This window comes from Zootoca vivipara, chromosome 2 (assembly GCF_963506605.1).
Source record: "Zootoca vivipara chromosome 2, rZooViv1.1, whole genome shotgun sequence".
Lineage (NCBI taxonomy): Eukaryota > Metazoa > Chordata > Lepidosauria > Squamata > Lacertidae > Zootoca > Zootoca vivipara.
The window spans coordinates 111,118,676-111,134,192 of NC_083277.1; the positions used below are offsets into that span (position 1 = coordinate 111,118,676).

The 15,517-nt window shown below is 42.5% G+C and overlaps 1 protein-coding gene across 6 annotated transcripts in view; it reads left to right on the top strand.

Annotated features, from left to right (window-relative positions):
* The window catches only part of BAZ2A (bromodomain adjacent to zinc finger domain 2A), a 66,296-nt gene that overhangs the window by 20,293 nt on the left and 30,486 nt on the right, over positions 1–15,517 (top strand). For 5 of the 6 annotated variants that reach the window (XM_035103552.2, XM_060272033.1, XM_035103528.2 and 2 more), the window contains exons 2-8: positions 6,288–6,425; positions 9,198–9,743; positions 11,681–11,845; positions 13,902–14,123; positions 14,926–15,123; positions 15,225–15,285; positions 15,408–15,516. In XM_035103552.2, the coding sequence (XP_034959443.2) occupies positions 6,290–6,425; positions 9,198–9,743; positions 11,681–11,845; positions 13,902–14,123; positions 14,926–15,123; positions 15,225–15,285; positions 15,408–15,516 (1,437 nt within the window). In that variant the 5' untranslated portion in view covers positions 6,288–6,289. Of the gene's footprint in view, positions 1–6,287; positions 6,426–8,441; positions 8,526–9,197; positions 9,744–11,680; positions 11,846–13,901; positions 14,124–14,925; positions 15,124–15,224; positions 15,286–15,407; position 15,517 lie in introns of those variants that run through there. The other variant, XM_035103584.2, reaches the window with a different exon arrangement.

Consider the following 15,517-nt stretch of genomic DNA (forward strand, 5'->3'; position numbering starts at 1 on the left):
ATGCCTTTTTGACAAGTCTGTGGAAGAAAACCCAGGAATTATGCTTTGTGGATGGAAATTATAATCGGGGATTATGGCTCCGAAATTTGGGTCTGCTCTAGTTTTCATATTGGGCACCAGAAGGAGTTTCTAGTTACTGCAAAGATAGTTTCTGATACTGGAGGTTTAGCATGTGTACAGGAAGTGTTATTTGTATGTAGGTGGTATGGGGCAATTTCTGATGGCAGTCTTCCATGTAATTCGGAAGTAGAGAGGCCAAGGTCTTACCATGAGGGAGGCTGCAAATGTGATTTGGCTGGATGATGGTTAGGGCTGAGAGAGCCCTTTGTGTATGTGTGGTGGTGGGGTGTGGGCATAGGGAATCCCAGGTGACTGAAGGTGAGTGGGAGCCCAGAGCTGTCTCTTCCCCTGCTTACAGCATCTTGATGCAAATAGCCCTCTTTCCTCTGCTCCCTCCCCCAACCTTGCAGGAAGTGGCCGGGAAATGGCAGCTGTGTTTGTTGCTTTCTGAAATGTCCTTTTTAATCAGATTTGGTTTCTGTTTCTGGCTTTCCCTAAACTCCTTGGCTAGATTAGCCCTGTTCCCCAGCAGCCAGTTGGCACAAGATCGTGTAGTTTAGGGTTATCACCACCTTCTTTTTAAAGTTACATGGAGTTTAAAGAGGCAGTCATATATATTCTAATCTAGCAAAATAGGAAGGTCCAAAGCAGGGGTCAGCAAACTTTCAGCAGCAGGCTGTCCCTCAGATCTTGTGGGGGGCCGGACTATATATTTTTTGGGGGGGGGGAATGAACAAATTCCTATGCCCCACAAATAATCTTCATACGTGTCACACTTGCATACAGTTCTCAAGTATATACTTATTTTATGATTTGCCTAGAGTGCTGCCTAGAGTACACCATTTATCCTGAGGTATTTGTTAGTGGGTCATTCTTGGTTGCATTCAAAGAGCATTCTGCCTTTCCTTTTTGTTGGATTTCAAGTGAAGCAACATAACCACAGAAAACCAAACAGTGTAAGGTTATTAACAGATATATTGTCATTGAGAGGTAAATTATGGCAGCCTTCCTGAAAGAAGTGTATCCATGATCCCTTTTCATCTTTTATTTCCTGCAAATTAAATCATGTGGCCCATATTTTAAAGCACAGATGGTGGGGCACGGCTTGTGACCTTCCTAAAGTTGTTGATCTACAACTCTCTTCATCCTTAAATGTTGCCCATGCTGCCTGGTGTTGATGGGAGCCATAGTTGAACAACATCAAGAGAGCCACAGGCTCCCCCATACCTTTTAAGACATTTTTGTGTTTACAGGGGCTTAGATGCATTGCACAGATATAGAACTTGGCAGTCCTCAGCAACTGAAAAACAGTTACTGGTTAAAAGGTTCTAGATTCTTCTTGGCCTCAGCCAATGGTAATCTTTCACAAATGTCATAACATACCCATAAAAAGAAAGCTTTAATACTCCTGCCCCAATTTGTAGTCTTACAAATATGTTACTGTAAAAAGAAAAAGTAATTCTACATGAAAAGTACTTACTGTATGTGATTTTTAAAAATATCAAGGTTTTTGTTGTTGATTTTTGCTAGGGCAAGAAGAGCATTTTATGGTGAAGTATGGAGGTAGGACTTTCAAAGCAGGACTGAGCGCATTGTCTGAAGCACATTTTGACAGCTTAGGACGGGAGGTCTTAAACTTGTAGGCAAAGTGTCTCATTTCTGTGGCTGGAGAGCATGAGCATGTGTCAAACTCCACACCCATTCACTAAGAATAGTTAAAAACAGAGGAGGCCCTGACTCGACAAGGCTTGTAACCCATCTGTACATACTATTAACTACTTGCCCTGCCCGCAGGGAGAAATGAACGACTATGGTTTCATCCTTTGCCACTTTCTCAGGCTATAGGATTCCCTGCTCTCATCCTTTTCATACATTTGAAACATCTGCTTCTGCTGTGATCACATGAGAGACATAGGCCTGAGATATTTACAAATAAGACCTCTGTCTATATCAGCTGTTCCATGTTATTCTGGCATGTGCAGCTCCTGTCAAACCACACCCCTTCCCTTTAAACTGTTTCTGTCGTTCTTGTTGGCTGCAATTAATTCATCCATTTTGCTTGGCTTCTTTCCTAACAAACCATTCCACCTTCCCCTTTAATTACAAGGCCTTCCCAGCACTTCACTTCACCTCAGCTCCAGCTCTGCTTGTCCCTGTGCTGGAGCAGCAGCTGCCTTTTCTGCTACTACCCTGGCCCTTAAAGGGATATTCACAGTAATTTTATGGTTCAACTCGACTGCTGTGCACTGTCAGGGTAGGATCCATTGCTTTTTGAAGGGGGAGCAGCAAGTGGAATAGGGTGGCCTTAGTGCGTTGCAGAGATGATTCCTGACAGTGCATATTGAGTTGAGGGAAAGGCATTTTCCCTGCTGCTATTAGTAGAAGCCTTTCCCCACCCCCATCTCTGCAGCTACAGAAGCCTTGCAGTTTAGGTGGTGGAGCTTGGCATGACATTGCAGTAATAGAGGTGTGTGTGTGTGTGGGAGAGAGAAGCTTCGTGATGTGAGGGAGATTGAAGCAGTGAAGCAGAAGCTATGGATGAAATGCGTATTTCATTAAGATTTAGTTTATTTATTTTTACGCCTGGTTTGGGTACATAAATTTGATTTTGACAATGATTACTTCCTGGGGAGAAAAGGGCAGGGTGATTGATTTTGACCTGGTCAATTATCTAAGTATGTCAGCTTGGCAGAAATAAAGATTCTGAAAAAGAAGCAGCTCTACGTTCTGGTTTATTCTCTCTAAATGACTTTTTGACTTTTACATTTTGGTCACTAGCACTTTTCTTCCTGGCAGTGAAGCATTTCTAAGCTCTGTCCCTGTGCAAGGGCATTTGGAAAGCTACTGTTCTTCATGTTTTCTGTCAAAGCATACAGATAGGGGGGGGGGTACGGTGTATGTTTTAAGCAATATTCAGACTCTTCTAGAGTTAAGGCTGCAACTTTTTTTTGCTATGGAGCCCACCCCTCAGAAGGAATACACATGCCTAGAAAGGAGGAGCCCACACCCTACTGCTTAGCTCTCTTTCAGCCACTACTACAGTAGCAGGGGGGAATTTCTTTGTGGAATATGCTAGGTGGTTTTTGTCCTTTTCTCTGTAGCTTTCTTCTTAAAAGCCTTTCCGTTATTTTCCCTTTTGTCCCACCCCCATATAGCGTTTATCTGTCATTCTTAATGTTCACTGTATGCTTATGGCACAGCAGCCTTCATTTACCGTAAGCAGGGTGAGGGGTTTGACAGTTCATTGACCATGACAGGTGGTACCTCGGTTTAGGAACAGTCCTGTTTACAAACGATTCGGTTTATGAACTCCGCAAAACTGGAAGTAGTGTCCCGGTTTGCGAACTTTACCTCGGTCTAAGAACGGAATCCGAACAGTGGAAGGGCACCGGCAGTGGGAGGCCTCAAGGAAAGCACGCTTCGGTTTAAGAACAGGTTCGGTTTGGAACAGGTTCGGTTCGGAACAGATTAAGTTCGTAAACCGAGGTACCACTGTATTGGTTCTGTCTTGAGGAGGCACACAGGATGGGCACCTGTTCTTAGTGCCAAAATTTATGAAGTAAGTACTAGATTCAGTAAAACTTTAGAAACAAATAGGAGTGGGAGGTAAGATACCCATGACTTTACTTTTAATGTGTTCGTTCTCAGACTGTGAACTGTTTGAGAGGGTTGGTGTCATCTCTCCTGTTAAGTAAATGGACCTGTGCCATCATTATTTTTGAGGGGTATTCTAATATTAGGTCATTCCATAGGAGTTGCCCGAGTGCAAGTGTCATATCTCTCTAGTGTTCATACTCTTATATATACAGGATGCCACACTATATTCAAGGTTTGTTGACGTTTGTTCCGAGCTTTGAGTGGAAGAAGTATTATTTAATAGCAAGGCTTTATGGCAAAGCTTCTGGATTCAAGATGTAATATAAACTGTGGCTGCCGTAATTATTTTAGTAAGGAAGTTTCCTAGGTGACTTATTGTGATGTACATGCTTACTTATGCAGAAGATGTAAATTGTCAGACTGGTCTGAATCTGCAGTTTGAACTCCATCCTCGTTCATTCATCCATGTGTTGCCTTTCTTGGCAGCTGTCCAGACCTGCCTTGAGCATTTTCTCTTTAGTCTTCTATTTCAAAGGGGTGGGGAGGGAAAGGTCCTGCTTGAAGCTGGTAGGACTGCCATGTTTGGGAGCCACAGATGTCCCACTGGACATGCAGGGACTGGACTAGGCCCCATGCCAAGAGATTATGCCCTCTGCTTTATTTTCATCCAGCTTCTTTGAACAGTGCATCTATTTAGTGCATTAATTTCAGTAACAGGAAATGGTGGCTTTTCCCCAGAGCTGCAGAGAGGCGAAAGTTCATCTGCATCCCTGTGGAATGAGAAAATGACTAGCTAGGCGGGGGCGGTGATGCTTTGGTAAAGCTTGCATCATCTGATGAGGAATTTTCACATACTGCTTTGCAGTGGATGAGGCCTAGAAAGCCACGGAAGGAGCAGAGACTTTGCAGTCAGCCTGCTCAGTAAAATGTTTTTAAAACAGGAAAGGCCCTGCATTAATACATTGAATCCCTCTTTCTCAATAGTAATTGAGCCTTTTAATCACTTTTCCAGAACTGTTTGGTCCTTAGGTTTCCTCTCCGAGGAAAGCATTTTAGGGGCCTATTTGTGTGGCAAGTGGACTTTATAACTACATATTAAGAACCATCCTGTGGACTCATTGCTATTTGATAGTTAAGTGAGAGTAATCATGAAGCTTGCAAAAGAGATGTGTTTAAATAGATTCTGGTATTAGAATGGAGTGCCTGAGTGGATTTCAGAATCCCTGGCTGAACTTTCCCCGTTCAAGATAAGTTGAAATTGGTGCTGCTGGTCACCTCATGACATACCGTATTTTTCCATGTATAAGACTGGGGTTTTTCCCCCCTAAAAAAGAATGTCAAAAATTAGGGAGCATCTTACACATGGGGCGTCTTATAGACAGAAAAATACGATATGTTTTTCTTATGTGGATTTCAATGTGAGGACTTGCATTGTTTAGGGAACTTTCTCTTTCTCCTAAGAGGCAGAGATCAATCAGTCAATGTTGATCTTAGTTGCACAGTTTCTGATGAAAGCCTGGGTTTTATCAAAATGGACACAATGGCTTTAAATATATGGTCATTAAACTAACTGTCCTATTGTTATAGCATCTGCCCTGCTTCCTATTTTTGAGAGCTAGTGTAGCATAGTAGCTGCAAGACTGAGGTGTTATTCAGGAAATCACTAGTGCATCACCTGTCTGGCCATAGGTAAGCCATTCTCTCTCAGCCTGCCCCCCATTTGCATTATGGGTATAATACAGTCATACCTCAGTTTAAGTACGCCTCGGTTTGAGTAGTTTCAGTTTAAGTACTCTGCGGACCTGTCTGGAACGGATTAATCCACTTTCCATTACTTTCAATGGGAAACTTCACTTCAGGTTAAGTACGGACTTCCGGAACCAATTACACTCCTACCTCGGGTTAAGTATGCTTCAGGTTGAGTACTCCGTGGACCCGCCTGAAACAGATTAATCCACTTTCCATTACTTTCATTGGGAAAGTTCGCTTCAGGTTAAGTATGCTTCAGTTTAAGTACTCCACAGACCGTCTGGAATGGATTAATCCACTTTCCATTACTTTCATTGGGAAAGTTCGCTTCAGGTTAAGTACGCTTCAGGTTAAGTACAGACTTCCGGAACCAATTGTGTTTGTAAACAGAGGTACCACTGTAGTATTGTTTTTCCTTACAATACAGTGGTACCATGGTACCTTGGTTTGCAAACAGTCTGGTTTGCATAAGTTTTGGATTACAAACACGTCAAACCCCGGAGGTGTGTGGCCCGGTTTGGAAACTTTTTTGGGATTACAACCCTTCTTCTTTTTTTTGGATTACGAACCATTTTTTTTGAGGGCCCATTGGCAAAAGCGTGTCTTGGGTTACAACCTGTTTTGGTTTACAAACAGACCTCCGGCATGGATTATGGTTGTAAACCAAGGTACTGTACCACTGTATTTTGTTCTAAGGATAATTTGGATAAGATGTGAAGCATTTTGAGTTATAGAAAATACTAAATATCTTGGTATCTTTTGTTCAGTCACTGGCTAAAATGTCATGTTGGAGGATTTTTTCACTGCTGTCTGTGAAAAGCAGCATCTATGTAATGACTTTAACTTTCTATTGCATGTTTTGCATTTTCTTTTCTCCTTAGAAATGGAGGCGAACAACCATTTTAATTTCACTGGCCTTCCCTCTTCACCTGCTGCCTCAGGACAGAAACCTGCGCCTTCCTCAGGGGACAATGTCTACACAAATGGATCTCCCATGAACTTCCCTCAGCAAGGGAAAAGTAAGTGTGGGGCAATGAACCTGGGTCTTTTGACCTTAGTGACAGGTATCAGCATTGATCATACATGGTCTTATAGCAAACACTGCTAGCCCTTGCCTTTATAGATTGAGGTTCCAGGTCTTTTCTGATTATCTCTTTGCAGAATGGTAAGGAGAACTGTGTGGATGATGGTTGTGCCTAAGGAGGATTTTAAGGAACTTGAATACCACAGCAACAGGCAAAGTTGTGTGTATTCTCACAGGCCACCATGAAAGCACAACTAGATCTGATGTGAAAATCTGATGTTTTCTTTCTTACTGTTAAAGTTGGGAGAAAGAATTAAGGCTAGTCATGGGGTAAAAACCTCAGATGAGCATTGTTTGCCTGCTGGGAATGGAGGAGTTCAACTTTGCACTCTTCTTCAGTTTAAGCATTTCTTCTTGACAGGTGGAATACTCTCCCCTCCTCCCCACCATGTTCTGTTCTGGAGATTCTTTTGAGCATGGGAAGGCAAACTAAGGCCCAGGGGCCAGATCTGGCCCAATCACTTTCTAAATCTGACCCGCAGGTGGTTCAGGAATCAGTGTGTTTTTACATGAGTAGAATGTGTGCTTTTATTTAAAATGCATCTCTGGGTTATTTGTGTGGCGTAGGAATTCATTCATTTCCCCCCCCAAATATAGTCCGGCCCCCCACAAGATCTGAGGGACAGTGGACTGGCCCCCTGCTGAAAAAGTTTGCTGACTCCTGCTTTTGAGTATGTGGGGGAAGCGGGGGGAAGCCCTGTTGTGCTGTGGGAGCCCTTGCGCTGGCTTCTGGTAGCATGCTGGGTTACATCTGGGCTCAAGAGTTGTTGCTGTTTCACATACAGTGGTACCTCTGGTTATAGACGCTTCGGGTTACGTGTTTTCAGGTTGCGTACTGCGGGAACACCGGAAGTACTGAAAGTACTGAAAAGGGTTACTTCCGGGTTTCGCCGCTTGCGCATGCACAGAAGCGTTAAATCGTGCTTCATGCATGCGCAGAAGCAGCAAATCACGTCACGCGCGTGCGCAGACGTGGTGGTGCGGGATACATACGCTGCAGGTTGCAGATGTGCCTACGGATTACCTCCGCAACCCGAGGTTCTACTGTATGTTATAATTCAGTTAAAGCAAGCTTGGAAGGGCTTGTGAAGATTTAGGATAATCCGTGTAAGGCATTTCCCAGTGTGCAGTTTTTATCTGACCTTGCATAATTTCTTCAGTAGTGGTGTTGCTTCCCAAAGGTTTATTAATTTTAATTAATTAATTTGGCAGAATATTAAAGTGAGTCTATTGCTTGTAAACTAACAAGAGTGCACAGAGGAGCTGGGAATTGGAAAACATATTTTAAAAACAGCAACAACCTAAGGCAAATCTCAAAAGCTGCTGTAGAAAAAGAGTGTATTCCTGAAAACATTCCCAATTTACAGATGTTGGAATATGACCACTCTTTAAGAAGGCACTTTAAGAAATAAAGAAGGTAACTGTAAATGGATGAAACACTTTTTAGTTTCCTTCTAGAGCATGGAAATGCTGCTTTGTCTTTGATTGATTGTAGTTCTAATCTTTACATGGATGACCGAGACATCATCCCCCATATCCCCTCATTTCCACCTAGGCTCAAAAAATAAAACAGGGTTACCCCATTTTCTTTATCCAGAAATGTTCTCCCCACTGGCTTTCAAGGAGCCGGTAGCCTTTCTAGAATTCTGTCTACCTGGTCATATAGGGTAAAGGTATTCAAAATAGACCAACACTCCACTTCTGTTGCTGCTTCTGTTGTTCAGTGGGCCTCTGCCGTTTTGGCTGTTAGGACCCTGTCTAGTATGCAGTTGCTGCTACCACCTTTTGCCTTTTCCACTCAGATTCCAATAAAGTTTCTTCCAAAAACGTTTAGAATAAGTACAGATACAGCCACCCCAGAAATGGTAGCGCTATAAAGGTCGGCCCAGCCATTGTAATCCTCATTGATTAAGGATGGAAACGGATCAAAATTAGCATCATCTTTTTCCAGAAGACAAGAAAGAAAATACATCCCGATTACAGCTCTTCCCATACTGAAGACATACTAGGTGGAAAAGACTACATACATTGGGAGGTGAGGGGAGAATGGTGGGCATGTCAACCTTTGTTAAAGGCTAATGCATCTTTTATCACTTGTAGTTACCAAGAAAAACTTATAAATATGACTTGAGAATGTGGCAAAAAATAGAAATCAATAGGCAAGGGGAAGAAATAATTTGGGGGAAAAGTTTCCCTTTTTTGCCCTTGCAAAAAAGGGAATGGGTTCAAATACTGCAATTGAGAGAAGTAGATGCACTGTGAGAGGGGTGTATGTGTGTGTGTGGTTTTTTTTTTTTGTTTTTTTGCATTGCCCATCCTCCAAGGAGCTCAGGGCAAAGTTGATGTTATTTCATTCAGTCCCTTCAACCAGCTTGAAGTATGCTAGAGTGTTGGCTTGGGCTGATCTTAAACCAAGACTGAGTGATGAATTAATCTCAGAGCCCTCTTTGTAAAATCAGAATAGTGACCTACCACATAGGGCTGTTAAGAGGACAGAGACTAAAATTCTTTTTCAAAGTACATGCTAATACACATTTCTTATCCAGTTTACTCAGCTTCATTGTGTCTTGCTTCATCTCCCCACCCCCACCCCTATTTTGTAAAAAGAGATAGGCCCAAAGGTGGATAGAACTTTCTCCTCAGTCAGTGTTCCTTGCATTTGTTGTGAATTTTTAATAGCTGGTTTCCTTCCTTCTTTCGTTTGCAGGTTTGAATGGAGATATGAATGTTAATGGCTTATCTACTGTATCTCATGCTAGTACTTCAGGGACCCGCTCCTCAACCAACTCTCACCTCCAACACCCCTATGACTATCTCTGGAACTACTCTCAGTACCCATCTGGCAATGGCAACAACCTCAAGGACAGTCCACTGTTCTCCCAGTATCCACTGAATGGTATTGCTGGAGGCAATCGGCAAGGCTCACCTGGGCATACCACCAATCTGAGGGGAAGTGGCAGTGGGCAAGAGTTCTGGGCAAACGGCACTCCAGGGACCATGGGACTTAACTTTGATTCAACAGAGCTCTATGACTCTTTCCCTGATGATCAGAATTTTGAAATCCTGCAAAATGGCCCATCCAGCTTCTACACATCATCTCAGCCTTCCCCTATGCTTGGCTCTGGCAGCCAGGACTTCTCGCCACAGCAGGATGAACAAGGCAATGAGGAGCCAGTGAAAGAAACCTCCTCTGCAGTCTCAGAAAATGGCACCAGATTGATTGGCAGCATGGAGCTGGCGAACACGCAGCCAGGTATGACTGGCAATGGTACCCAAACTTTTTATTCAGGAAACTTACATTTGCAATATGATTCCCCTGCCTGCCTGCCTGCCCGCCCCAGAACACACTCATGTCTGGGTTAATCATTAGGCTATGGTAAAAGGCAGGGCCCTTGCTAGACTGAGAGTCTTATTAATTACATTGTAATAAGACTCTCAGTCTAGCGAGCATCTCAGGATGGAGATTTGCTGATTGTGTGAATTGTCGTTAAAATTCTTCACAATTCAGAATTTTATGTTTGTTCGCCTATTGCATGTTCTAGCTAGGGGAGCAGTGATGGAGAGAATGAATCATTACGCCTGCTTCACTTGGATTTTTTAAAATAGATTTAAAATATTTATAACCTGTCCTTCACTGGTTACCAGAGGGTGGAAATATATACATCATTAAAATACTAGATAACTTCTTGAAAATAAAATGCACCTAAAATATTAAAAACTAATAATTAGAACATTCAACATCCCTGTTTCATTAAAGCTAGCAAATAAATTTCAAATTGGTGATTTGCAATATTAATCCTCCCACACCTTCCCAAAGGCTAGGGACGCAGGTCTATCTTCACCTGCTGGCAAAAAGCAAATAATGGTGCATGACACAACTCATAAGGACATTCCAGACATGCGGTCCCACCACAAAGAAGACACTGTTGCATCACTGCCCCTGAACTTTGCCTAGCAGGGAATAATAGTAATAATAATTAATAATGATGATGATGATGATTTATTATTTATACCCTGCCCATCTGGCTGGGTTTCCCCAGCCACTCTGGGCGGCTTCCAGCCGAATATTAAAAACAATACAGCATCAAACATTAAAAACTTCCCTAAACAGGGCTGCCTTCAGTTGTCTTTTAAAAGTAAAATAGTTGCTTATTGCCTTGACAACTGCTGGGAGGGCATTCTACAGGGCAGGCGCCACTACCAAGAAGGCCCTCTTCTTGGTTCCCTGTAACCTCACTTCTCACAGCGAGGGAACTGTAGAGCCTCCCCTGCTGATCTTGGTCCATGGGCAGGCTAATATTAGGTGATGCTTCTTCTGGGCTATTCCTATCCATGGAGTCTACTTCAGTGTGATTCCAGACAACTTTCTACTTAAAGTTCTTATCAGACTTGGCTTTAGGAGGCCTCTAGCTGTCTTGCTGCCTTCCTGCTCTGGCCAGATTTCAAAGGCCAGTTTGCCACCTGAAAAAAATTGCTGGACAGCTACTTGAAAATGCAGAGGTGGCAGAGAAGCAATCTTTCTTTGCTACTACTACCACCACCTAAGTTTATACTTGGGAGTTTCAGTCATAGAGGCTCTGTGCTGATCATGAATTGCCCTTTAAGTCACCAGAAGGCACCTGCAGTTAAGGGGGGATGAGAGTGACAAGTCCACACTGGTGTTGTTCATGGATTTTTGGAAAATCCCGTGGAAGCAAAATGAGGGTGTGAACTCAGGCAAATACAAGTCACATATCAGCTTTGAAGAGGAATGAGGTTGCGGTGTGTTTGAGCAGCAGAATAGCTTATTTTGGTTCAGTGTCAAAAGACCCTGACTACAGATAAGCTGTACGCGTGGACCTTAATTCAAAAAGCTTTGCAATCCCAGAAGTACCTCATGGACTTGGAGCTTGCTGTGTCATGTCAAAGGCTATTCTTAGAGTGGGTGCTTTTGTCAAGCAACATGGCATTATCTGATGCAACATTCAAGCTACACTGGAGTGATATGTTATTGATTTGCTTTGGGGACATCATCAGACACTTTGTTCCACAAAAGGCAAAAGTTCCTGACTTTACTTTGCCATCTATGCTGATTAGTTGCTTTGTGATGTTCCGTTCATTTACGTACCTTCTCTGGTTCCAATTGATGGCTGGCTTTTTAATGATATGGAAAGTATAATATTAACTTTTAAAAACAAAAATCTCTCGCAGAGTTGAAAATATGTGGCTACAGTGGTCCTTCTCCTGTTGGTGAGCCTCTCAGCCAGGAAGCTTCTGTCTTGGAACCTGATGCTGGAGGTGGTTGTCTGGAAGATGCTTCTCGGATTCCTCCTCCACTGGAGGACCCCTTGGAACCATTCGAATCACTGGACAGAGGTAAAGGGGTGGGATTTTGCTTTTGCATCATTTCCATGTAGTCATCAGTTATGGTGACAGCTATATGGAGTTTGCTGGATAAGGGGCTTCTCTGGATAGTTTGTCCTGAGGCCTGTATAAATGCAGTCAGTAGCAACTTCTCTGCTGATCACAAAGTGTTCTGTGCCCTGTCTGCAACTAGCTCCCATGTGTGAGCATGTGCTGCTGCTGTTACAGATGTGCAGGCTCTGCAATAATTGTCCTTGTGCTTTTTGATACTTGCCCTCTAAGCCTAGGCAGCTATGGGCAAAAGTTCTAAGCCTGTTTGCCCTTTCTCTATCTTACTGATGATTGTGGCTAGCTGCTAAAGCAAAAACATTCAGATAGGATTAAATAGGAGACTCGTCAGTGTAGGGACCCCGGTCTAGCATTAATGGTACTAAAGGCACATGCTCACTTTTGAATTTCCTCTTGAGCTGTATTTCCACATAATGCCAAGTGGACGCTTTGAGAGTCCCAAAATAGCAATTTGGGGTCAGTTTGTGCTGTATAAAACAACAGTCAGGTGGCAAATAGGCTACCCTGAAGAGAACAGCTGGCTCGTGAGTTTGGCACAGGAAGAGTTATTGACTCCAATTTTGGCCCACTACTTAAACTTCATATCTGGCCTTTGATCCCAATACTAGTGTTTGGAAGCAAGTTGCCTTAAGAGTAGCTAAACACCTCCTTGCAGGATCCTTATTTTCCAGCAGTACTTTAAGCCAGAGATTCAGACTGAATGCTTGTAGCTGTCTATATATAACTTGATTAGATTTTAATACTATCAATTTTATTAAACTTTATCCAGAATAACCCAGGAAAAATAAATATTGCAAGCTTCACAAAAGCAAGAAGAACATTCACGCTGCTCTATATATACAGTATATATAGAGGGGGGGGGTCCACAATGCATATTCCAATAACTTCAAAATAGCTTCTATCTTCATTGGCCTAAATAGCTCTGTGCTTACCATTATTTATCCATAGATAATATGTGTTTATCAGTCGTTACTACTTCATTATTTCTTGTTTTACCATGAAGTTACAATTCTTGTTGCTCCTAATATAGTTTGGATCAGATATATTTACTGGAAACATAATACTTACAATATCACAATAATTAATCAATATATAGGTTAATAACACCTTCTCCCAACATGCTTTAATACCCATATGCTTCAATTATCATGCATTGCCTCGTATTTATAAGCCACTATCCTGACCACATCTTTTCCAGTATTTGCTATTAAACTTTTTATCCACTGTAAAGTCAATTAACACCCAAATTAATTATTTTAACTCCCTTAAGATGAGGAAAGTGGCTGACACTGATGAGGAAGTTGTTTCTCATCAGTTTTTCTAATACCTTTTCATATATAGACGATCCAATTTATAATTTTGTTTCTCCACATTTCTGAGAATTCTCCGAGCAACTGGGGAAATCTAATTACTGTGTTGGTTTACACTTTCATGAAACCGCAGACAATTCCCTTCTCTGTGTGAGAAAAATCATGTGAACTGGGAAGTCCCTGGTTCAAATTCCCCTTCTGCCATGAAGGTGTTGGCCTTAGGTGTGGCTGTATTCCCCTACTTCAGTTTTCTCTCTGTGATATGGGCATAATACTGCTCCATCTGTAGTAGAGATTACAGAGCAGGATATAATGTATGCTATAAAAACCCTATTATTAACAAGCAGACACTCATGGTTTTCTATCTTGTCTTAACTTTACTTTTTTTAAAGGTGTGTTTCTAAAAAGAATTGCATAGAGGTAAAAGCCAATATGACCAAGTGGTTAGAAAGTTGAAGTTGGACTGGATTTCAAATCCTTAGTAAATCATGGTTGGCCTTTGTCCAAGTTGCAACCTGTTTTCTCCCTCTCTTTAGAAGGGTAGTATTAAATACCAGTCTCATTTAGCAAATTAAAAGTGCTCTAGAGTGTGTAAGTGGTCATGTGATCCTAGTTGAGATTATTATGGGGGTGATGCTGCTGAGTTGGATGGTAAGCAACAGATGTGTCTCCCAATTCATGAATTGTAGACCCAGGGACAGGAGATCTTTATGAAATGGATACATCCGAGCTGGTGAGTGGCAAATCTCCTCTGGAGGACCCTTCTGACATCTCTGCCCTGGATTGTCCTGGCAGCCCCTCTCTCAACCCTTCCGACTCATTCAGTCTATTGGCGGATGACAGCCAGCCTGACACCTCACTTTTTGGAAATGCCAGTTTGGCACCTGTTCTTGAAGAGTCTGTTTTGCAAGGTGAGAATGGTCTACAGGTCCCAAGAGACATAGCTGCCCCTTTGTTTAGAGGAATATTGAACTACAAATTTTATGGTTTGACTCTTCTGGGTTGTAACGAAAGAAATCGAGAGTCCTGGTGGGCTGTGTTCAAGTAATAAATTATCTTGTAATTATTGGCAACATTGTAGCATATGTTCACTTATTAAACTGTACTGAATTATATTAGCCATTATTGAGAGGCTGTATATCTACTTTTTGTTTGAGGTGCATGTAGACATTGCATCTCATAGCAACCACAGTAGAGAATGGAAAATGTGTGCTAACCCTTGAGTAACTTCAGTACAGAAGATAAGGAATTGGTTAAATTTGTAATGCAAAGATGACTTGTCTCTTTTATATACTGTGAGGCCTTCAGTTTTCTCCCCTCCCTTCCTTGAAGTCTGTTTGGAAGTGTCTTAAACAATGCACAGTAGAGAAAACTGTGCTGGGAACAGAACACATAGCCAAGGCAGGATTAAACCCTGACCACCTGCCCATTGGCTGATGTCACCAGTGGCATCAGTTGATGGATGGGTTAGTGTAGTTTAAGGGAAACAGCCTCACAAGTCAAATTGGACCCCCTAACGGGCCAAGATTCACCCACAGGCCAGGGGTTCCAAACCCTGACAGGGCAAAGTGAGTAATTTATGTGAGTACTCTTTAAGTATGTATAACTAAGTACTGTTAACCCCTACTCTTCTTCATCTGTGTTCGCTTTTCTAGATTATAATTATTTTCCTCTCTGCACGCCATTTACCTGTTTTTGCCTTTTTTGCTGCAGACAGCACCCTGGAGTTAACAGCTGTGAGTGAAGTAGTACAAGAGGGCACAGAATTTCTGGATTCACAAGCACCACTTGAACCAGAAGCTCTAGATACCCCGTTGGAAGAGGTAGCCAAGAGCAGTTGCCCAGAAGACTCCACATCCATGATAGATGGGGACAGTAAAGAGGCCTCAACATTTAGTGTGTCAGCAAAAGGTAAGTAGACCCATTTCCTGAAGACCTCTCAGTTGCCTAGACTGCATTTTAAAACACTAGCCGGTGCTTGTTAGTGTTGGTAACTAGTTCTTTCTGCTCAGGTGATGTTCCAAGAAGGCGGATAGCCACAGCAGAAGAGGTGCGGTACCCCTTAAAGCATGGGTAGGTAGCACCATCTGCTTGGTGGGGTGGGTTTCTGTATGTAAAAGGTGCTTGTCAAGGTATGATGCCTTGAATTGGACAGTGCATGTATCTAGTCTTTAACATGCCATCTTTATGTTTAGGTGGCGAAGGGAGGTGTATATCAAGAAGGGAAGCAACCGTTGGCAGGGAGAAACCTGGTACTATGGCCCCTGTGGCAAGAGGATGAAGCAGTTTCCGGAGGTGATAAAGG